The 9,789-nt window shown below is 34.3% G+C and overlaps 1 protein-coding gene across 1 annotated transcript; it reads left to right on the top strand.

Annotated features, from left to right (window-relative positions):
- The first annotated feature begins 727 nt into the window (after positions 1-727).
- Positions 728-2,785, top strand: LOC134277645 (uncharacterized). Its single transcript, XM_062759973.1, has one exon. It carries the CDS (start codon positions 728-730, stop codon positions 2,783-2,785), a length of 2,058 nt encoding a protein of 685 aa, XP_062615957.1.
- Positions 2,786-9,789: the final 7,004 nt, after the last annotated feature.

Genomic DNA, 9,789 nt, shown 5'->3' with positions numbered 1-9,789 from the left:
GGATAGTATTTTTGAGAAATTCTTGAGGCAATGTTTTGACGTTACATTACCGTTAAGTCTGCTCCGCGGGTACGGAACATGTTCATTTTAAAATGAAGTAAATTTATGTTCCTCTGTTATTATGCAAGACCGAAGCCAAGTCAACTGAGCTAGTTTTTTGATGGATCAAAATTAAAATAACAACAGTAGTGAAAGTGAAAAATTGTCATTTATTGAAGTAAATGACGCAAAACAAAATATAAACATATTATAAGGGGGTCAGACAAGACTAGAACAAACTTTGAAAGAATACAAAAATCTTTGGTAACATATTATGCAATCTGACCCCCTAAAATTACATATATAATAAAGCAGGCACTGATATGCCTGTCATCAAAAAAGGGTGGGAAAATTGATCTCTGTTGAATAGAGTGATGAAACTTTACACATCACAAAAACAAATCTTTTTACATATTATATTGCTCTTATTTAAAATTTCTTGAAAGTTATATAACGAAGATTGACATTGTCCACGAATTTTTCGAACAACCTCCGAAAGGTTTTATTTAAAAATCTGGATAATATAATAATCTCAATTACAGTATATGGTATGGCTTATAATTCCTCACTTTAATTCCAAAAAAACCCAATCAATTGTATATTTTCCTGATATCTCATTCAATAACATTTACTTTATTCATGCCCTGAGTTTCTTTTTTTTCTTACCAGGGAGTCAGGTTTGCAACATATGTCTGAGGTTGTATTTGCTGCACTGTGTATCAAAGTGGGAACTTCTAAGCAGGTGATATTAAGAAGAGATGTGGTAGACATTAATGAAGTATTTAGGAATCAAGTATCAGCAAAGATTGGTATCAAAATGCTGTTTAGTGGAAGTTTTAGGGAAGGATTCAGACTTGAAGGATCAGATGTGGACCTCATGGTATGGAGAACCAAAATTCTTGTTATCCAGAACTTAGGTGAGGATTGTTATTGTTCAGATGTAGAGTTTCCCCTTCTGTGTGACTGTTCAGAGAGTCCTCCTGGATACACTTTACTTAAGTGGATGTTACCCAGAAATATGGCAAGGCTTTTAAGACAACCCAAATCCCCTTCATTTCAGTTTATAATTGATGTACTCCCTCCAGACTTGTTCATTATGAATGATAGCATTTATATATCCAGTTCAAAATGGAGACGATTGATGCTTCCTGATACACTGATTACTGAACATGGGCCCTGTGTAATGAGATACCATAACGGCAAAGAATATGAGATTGCCTACTGTATTCAGTCCAACTTTTGGCCTCCCTCTGCTTCTTCGTGGATAGATAGATGTCATGTTTGGCCCCCGCCACATATTGCCCATGATATAGTTGGAAATGGATGTCACTTTGTAGCTATTGGACACAAACTAGGAATTCATAAAGACAACGAATGGAGGATATCTTTTTCTCAAGCAGAACAAAAACTTGTGTACTCCATGAACCACTCTCAATTCTTAATTTACGGGTTGCTTAAGATTTTCCTCAAAGAAGTAATAAATCATGAAGTTGATGCTCAAGATAAATTGCTATGTTCCTATCACATGAAGACATCAATTTTCTGGGCGATTCAAAAAAATACAATGCATCACTGGTGTCCAAAAAATCTACTGAAATGTTTCTGGGTCTGCTTCAAACTTCTCCTTAAGTGGGTGTACGAGGGTGTCTGTCCTAATTTTTTCATTCCAGAAAACAATATGTTTCTGAGTAACATTCATGGCGAGGCACAACAAAATTTATTCCTCAGACTGCATGAATTGTATGAGAAGGGATTAGCATGCCTACTTCACAGTCCCTCCATCAGTCCCTTTCTTATTAAGCTCCTCCGTCTTCCTAGATCTCATAGACAGTCTATGAGTATTGTTTATAACAATCTCTACACAAATGATACGAATAACAGTTCGTTAGATGCTGAACTTTTAAAAGCGATATCTGACAGCCTTTCTGTGGTTCTTTTGGATCTACACTGCTGCATTAGGTGTCTATACACAATTGAGCATTTGATAAGTTCATCCCTGACAGAGTATCAAGTTGTCTGGTTACAGAAAAAACAAGCATATTTCCTTCAATTAACAGCTTTTGCACTACTCAACAGATATGCTAACAAAGGTGGAAACAAACTGTTGTATACAGCTGACAAAATATCTTGTCAAATGCTGAGATTAGCAACCAAGTTTGGTTGTACGTTTGACCTGTTGTACATAGTTATGTACTATTACCGGACATCTAGATACAAAGAAGCCCTGTCTATCATAGAAAAATTAGAAATTAAATTAGCACAGCCAGACATGATATATAACATTGCTAGTGTGCTTCTAGGAGGAGGAGAGTCTTTAATTGCAAGAATAATTCAGGGTACCATCGGTTTAATAAGTGGCATATGTTACATAAAGGAATTAATACCAGAACAATCTGTATTACATACAGGTAGTACTCTGAATATATCTCCATTTCTCTTATCTTACATGCTAAAAATTCTGTGCTCAATTCATACTGATAGAATAAAAGCACACAGAGCTCTCAATGATCTACGGGCCTTAGTCCACCTTGATGACTTATATGTATTCGAATTACACTTACACAAAGACCTATCATGGCAGATCCTAGGGATATGTCAACAGATCACAGGGGACTTAGAATCTGCACTGTTCTCATACGAACAATCTCTCAGACAAAGAAAATACCAATATTATGAAATAAAATTTGTCACACAAATGAGAATACAGGATATAAGGAGAACGATGCGGTATCGATACATGCCATAAATGCATGGTGTAATACTATATACTGTACTTTAATACGATGGTTTTATGTGGGAATAAGACACAAAGTTCATTTTATCAAAAAAGGGTTATATGGCGTGAAGGAGCAAGACCAGCTCTAATCTTATCGATTGTATATATATATATATATATATATATATATATATATATATATATATATATATATATATATATATATATATATATATATATATATATATATATATATATATATATATATATCATGTTGAATTTATTCATATTGTTAATAAAAAAAGATAAATTACTCAGATCATTTCATATCATAAAATTGTCTGTTGAAAAAATAAAATTTTGCCTGACCTTTTTCTTTTTTCAGTATGACTAAGTAATTATATAAGTTGAGATACCGAACAGTGATGGAACTAAATAAAATCCACAAATTATATTTTTCTATGAAAAGGATATAAAATACGAACATTTAAAAGGTGGAATCAGGTGCCCAGGACGTTTTTCATGTTAGCAAGCGAGAAAAGTATGCAAGGAAGGATATGGAGATAACGAACAGTATGCAACCCATAAAACAATACAAAATAAGAGCAGAGCCAGCACAGATCTAAAAAAAACATTAGAGGTGGGATCAGGTGCTATGGAGGAGTGAACATCTCCTGCAGACCGGTCACACCCGCCGTGTGCTCCTTGTCACGATCAAGATATAACAGAAAAAAAATCAATTTTGTGTATAAATAATGGACTAACATATATTACGAAAAACGTCAGTCAGCATTTGACTCAATGATAAATTGTTTTAGCTGACAAGGTCATTGTATCGACCATAGAACTTACGAAATGATGACTTTAAACGAGACTGCTGATATCCTTGTTTCATCAACTTGCTTGTCAATAACGCACCTAGTTTTAGAAATTGTTCAAACGTAGAACATGCTCCACGTATCGAATCAACTGAGATATATATACTCTGTATGCAGGCGATGAAGATATATTGCTGCATAAGTAAGGGAAGTTGACGATAGAAAAGTTAAAGTCATCACGTTTATCATATAGCTTGGTTGTTAAATTACCATTAGTGTCTTTTGTCAAGTAAAATATCCAAGTATGAAACAGAAGTGTCGCACCCTGTGGTATGTATTAACTCTGTAGTAATGTACGCAAGAAGAAGGATATGGAAATACCGAACAGTATTCAATCTCAACGTCCATTAAACAACTATACAAAATAAGAGCAGAGCAAACATGGACCTTCGAAACATCAGAGGTGGGATCAGGTGCCATGGAGGAGTGAGCATCCCCTGCCGACCGGTCACACCCGCAGTGTGCTCGTTGTCATAATCAGGAAATAACGGAAAAAATCCGTGGTCAATTCAGTGTATAAATAATGGACTAACAATTGGTATGAAAAACGTCAGTCAGCATTTCATTCAATGATAAATTGTATTTGCTGACAAGGTCATTGTATCGACCATAGAATTTACGAAATGATGACTTTAAACGAGACTGTTGATATTCTTGTTTCATCAACTTGCTTGTCAATAACGCACCTCGTTTAAGAAATTGTTCATACGTAGAGCATGCTCTTGCGTATCGAATCAACTGAGATATAAATACTCCGTATGCAGGTGATGAAGGTATATTGCTGCATAAGTAAGGGAAGTTGACGATAGAAAAGTTAAAGTCATCACGTTTATCATATAGCTTGGTTGTTAGATTACCATTTGTGTCTTTTTCAAGTAAAATATCCAAGTATGAAGCAGATGTGTTGGACTCTGTGGTATCTTTTATCTCAAGCTCACCAGGATATATCGTGTTGACGTAGGAATGGAAATTATCATTATTAATTGACAATACGTCGTCGATATATCTAAATGTCGAGTTGAAGGCCACAGCAAGTGTTTTCTTCTTTTCACCCAAAAGGTTTTGCATTAATTCAAAATGATGATCACTGTGGAGTCAATAATTTTGACCAAGATATTTTGCCTGCCCTCTAATTGTAAAAACCTTACATATATAATTCTTCATTATTCTATTAGCGGAAAATAATCTAACATGCACGAGAAGTATGTGAAAAAATAATTAACCCCACCCCAATTAAACAAAATTATTCATGCCTTTAAAAAATGTAATGGCTATATTGAAGAATAGAATGCCATGGTTATTTGGGAACATATAAACATGCAGAGGTTGAATGTCACCGTCGTTTCCAGTGGAAATAAGATTCATGATTGCTGAATGGACATAAGCAGTCTTTTCGGAAATTGAGAATGTTCTAAAATGAATGAAATATTCGCGAAAGGACAAAAACAGTTAAAAGTTTGAAATAAGATTAATGTTTTGTTTTCCTAAATTTTTTATTTCAAAATTTAAGCAATAAACATACCCCCCTTTTTTGCCTATATACAACCCACGGGTCTGTTTTTCCACACACATTTATATTTATCAAACTTTATAAACATGTACATGTATATCATACACTTTACAAAGTCGCGAATTTGTGTTTGTTTTTGTTTTGTTTGCTCTTGGGTCTCCCTATTGATTTTTTAACGTAAACACGATAAATATAATCCATTAAGAAAAACAACAAAAATGGGTGTTTCGTATTAAGGAATATGAAAGGATCTAGGACCTTTCACAAGTACGTGTGCTTCAAATGAATAACCTTGATTTGTTTTTAATGAATTTACCATGCACTGCTGCATTTCTTTTATTATGAACATGTACTTAATCTGCTATGCATGAATCCATCTGTTATAATAAATGGAACTCGTAAATTTACTTACTCGGTCATTGGTCAATTGCAAAGTTATTTTGTTAAAAGGCTTACTGATTGTACACAAAAGTAATCTGAACTAGATAATACAAAGATGCTTGAATTTCTGATCGACAGTATCTTTGTAGTCTGCCACCAATCTGCTTTCCATAGGTAACAATTGCGCCCTGTTATTAGCAGACCTGTTTTTACCTTTTTATGAAGCAGAATATTTTCGAGAACTTCTATATGATAGGAGGAAAACACTTGCTGTGGCCGTCAATTCTACATTTCGATATATCGACGACGCATTATCAATTAACAATGGTTAATTCCATTCATTCGTCAACTCCATATACCACAGTAAGCCTGAAATGAAAAATACAACAGAGTCTGACAAGTCTGTTTCATGTTTGGGTATTTTTCTAGAAAAAGACGTTAATAGTAACAACAAAGGTTAATGATAAACCTAATGACTACAATTTTTCAAAACATTAACTTCCCTTACTTATGTAGCAATATTATCTTATCGCCTGTGGAGTTCATGTCTCTCAGTCGATTCAATACACAAAGCATGCTCAACGTATGAAAAATATCTAAAACTAGGTAAGCTACTAACAAACAAGGTGAATCAAGATTATCAACAATCTCGTTAAAAATCGTCATTTTGCAAGTTCTATGGTCAATTACAATGACCATATGAAAAACTATATTATATCATTAGGTCAAATGCTGGCTGACGTTTTTCATGCTTATTGTTAGGACCATTATTTATACTCTGAATTGATGAGGAATTCAACCGTTTCCCCCGATCTTGACAAGGAGCACAAAGTGGGTGTGACCGGTCGACAGGAGTTGTTCAGTTCTCAAATTGGTGTCAATCACGTTAATATCAACACTAGTCTTGTTAAAAATAATTTAATCAAATGCTACTGACGTTGTTCATACTAATTATTCATTATTTACACACTGATATTTTCTACGGATTCAACCGATTTCCCCGATATTGACAAGGAGCGTACATTGGATTTGTGACGGATCGGTAGGGGATGTTCACTTCTCAATGTCACCTGATCCCAACCCTGATGTTTTAGAGTTCCATGTTTGCTCTGTTAGCATTATTCGAATGGACTTAAGTTTAGAGCTTGAATATTGTTTGTTATCTCCATATTTAATTGATTTTTTCGATTTATTATGTGTGCGACCGAAAAAAAACCCTAGATATTCCTCATTTGACGAAAGGTGAAATGAAGATGTAATAATTTTTTGTTTGTTTGTTGGTTGGTTTGGTTTTTTTTATTTGTTTTTGATTATATAATCCCACCTCTGATATTTTGGGGTCCGTGATTACTCTGCTCTTATTTTGTATTGTTTTTTGAGACTAAATACTGTTCGTTATCTCCATATCCTTCATCTATAAATCATAACTCGCTTGAAAAGTTTTATATTCATTAGTTTCCGATATAAAATACACTTGTAAGATACAAGTAAAACAGAATAGAACGCAGACTATACTTGTTATCAAAAACCAAATAACGCCTATATTGTTCTTTACCTACTTATAAAATATACTAATTGAAGTCATTTAATCATTTCTTCGATCATTTCAGTATATGTTGGATCATTAGTTAGAGAGTTTGTGTTACATTTATGATTCCATTGTCCACAAAAATATGTTTGTATGGGATATCAGCAGACTTTCTTATATATCAATTAAAACATGTAACACTAATTTAAAAGGAATAGAAATAGCCAGAACATAATTATGAAGATAACGAACAGTTTTCAATCTCGAAATTCACTGAATGATGACTTCAAACGAGACTGTAGTTGTCCTTGTTTCATAAACTTGTACAAGAAAAGAAGTCTTGTTGTGGCCTTCAATTCAACATAGATATATCGACAATATTATTTCAATGGACTCTTGGAATTTTTTTTTGTTATCTTCATAATCTTCATATTTTCTGCTTCAAACCATTTGTTAGAGTATTGTTTTGTACTGGATTTGACTGCAGGGTACTCCGTCTACATCAATTCATAGAATCAACAACGGTGTGACCGGTTCAACATAAGAATACTTGTTCCTCTTTGGAACTTCATGAAGGATATGGAAATAACGAACAGTATTCAATCTCAACTTCCATCAGACAAATATACAAAACAAGAGCAGAGCAAACACGGACCCCCGAAACATCAGAGGTGGGATCAGCTGCCATGGAGGAGTGAGCATCCCCTGCTGACCGGTCACACCCGCCGTTGCTCGTTGTCATAATCAGGATATAACGGAAAAAATCCGTGGTCAATTCAGTGTATAAATTTCCTATTCTTGCTGTTTTTATGGGTTCGTGTTTTGTACTGTTTTTGATTTGTTTTGTTTACTGAATTGATCAGAATAATCATATTTTTTCTCTTTATCTTTTACATCTTACCCCTATTCCTTACCCAATAACCTTATACACCATATCCCTAGCCTTTATCCCATGACCCTAACTCTAACCTTTAAACTCATTGTCGGTTTTTAATTTTATCTTTTGTTAACAAAATACTTACTCAGCTGTGCAATGTATGAGTCATTCCGTGGTAAAGCATTGTATAAAATAAAGATGTAAAAGTATAATAAATTTTGTTTCACTTTTTCTTTTGTCTTGAATCTATTTGTTAGAATTTTACAAATCACACAAAAAAGTAAACTGGGTAAACATCACTCGTCTCTCTCCTTATTTGACCACTTAATATATGACGGCCCTTGAACCTCTCATTCTGACTTCTTTTTTTCTTGGAACCATCTGCTTTTGGAAACAGCAAAAGAGCCATCGAAGGAAGACTTGGATCGATTGATAGTATGTTGTTTCCTGTCCCGTTCGAGGTTTTTTCACACATCCATCTACCTGTGAAAGGCTTCAAATTTGGGTGCGATCATTAGCGCTAAATTTTCTCATTTTAATTACCGCTACATGCATATTACCACTAAAACCAGTGTAGTGAAATTCCTTTGATCGAGTTAATATCTACATAATCAGGATTTAAAAAAGTCATAACAATCAAAAGTTATGTCCTATGTTCACTTAATGTTTTAAACGTGTAGAAGATCAAGATCTGACTTTGCTGGTCTTCGGAAAGTATATAACCGGGCTCATTCTAGTCCCGGTGTTCATTCATGGAGAAACCGTCATAAGAAGAGGACGTCTCATTAGTAAGGTATTTGTGTTATCTCATTTGCGGGGTCTCAAAGTTCTGCAGACGGACCATTTTGGGTAACATAAATTCTTACGGGTTAACAAAATAGTTAATTACTATCATATAAACTGGTGATAGATTCCGTTTATTAAATTTATAGGTCCGAGAGCTAGTGCTCAGACATAGACCGTGTCAGACCAGGGGCTTAGTCCTTGGAATAGGAAATAACAAGCAAAGGAAAATTAGAATAATATAAAGATCAATTTCAATCATTTTGTTGTTTAGTATCATTGAGTGTTTGTTCTTATTTTTAATCCAATCAGCTAAATACGGCAAGAAGATTATGGAGATAACGAACAGTATTCAGTCTCAAAATCCATTAAACAATACAAAATAAGAGCAGAGCAAACACGGACACCCGAAATATCAGAGGTGGTATCAGGTGCCATGGAGGAGTGAGCATCCCCTGCCGACCGGTCACACCCGCCGTGTGTGCTCCTTGTCATGATCAGGATTTGACAGAAAAATCCGTCGTCTATTCAGTGTATAAATAATGGACTTACATATATTATGAAAAACGTAAGTCAGCATTTGACTCATTGATAAATTGTATTTGCTGACAAGGACATTGCATCGACCATAATACTTACAAATTGATGACTTTGAACGAGACTGCTGATATTCTTGTTTCGTCAACTTGCTTGTCAATAATTTTCCTCGTTTTAGAAATTTTTCATAGGTAGAGCATGCTCTTGCATATCGAATCAACTGAGATATATATACTCCGTAAGCAGGAGAGTATACTGCTGTATAAGTAAGGGAAGTTGACGATAGAAAAGTCATCATATATCATATCATATAGTTTGGTTGTTAGATTACCATTAATGTAGGAAATATTCTTTTATCTATACTTAATTCGTGGTCGAACCCGCAAAGAACAATACAAATTGACGGCGGCAGCGTAGGGATGAATTTATCTTAAACCATATTGTGATTTTTATAATAAAGAAGAATTATTTGTTTAAGAAGCATTATGTCTGAGAATCATTAGGTTAAGGTCTTAAACCATGGATGAGATTGATACAGAG

Source organism: Saccostrea cucullata, unplaced genomic scaffold (assembly GCF_032062105.1).
Source record: "Saccostrea cucullata isolate Sc308-1 unplaced genomic scaffold, CSIRO_AGI_Scuc_v1 ctg6555, whole genome shotgun sequence".
Taxonomy (NCBI): Eukaryota; Metazoa; Mollusca; class Bivalvia; order Ostreida; family Ostreidae; genus Saccostrea; species Saccostrea cuccullata.
This window is presented reverse-complemented; position numbering and strand designations above follow the sequence as displayed.

Coding starts and splice junctions, on each gene's coding strand:
- LOC134277645 (XM_062759973.1), top strand. CDS start 728: ATGTCTGAGGTTGTATTTGCTGCACTGTGTATCAAAGTGGGAACTTCT.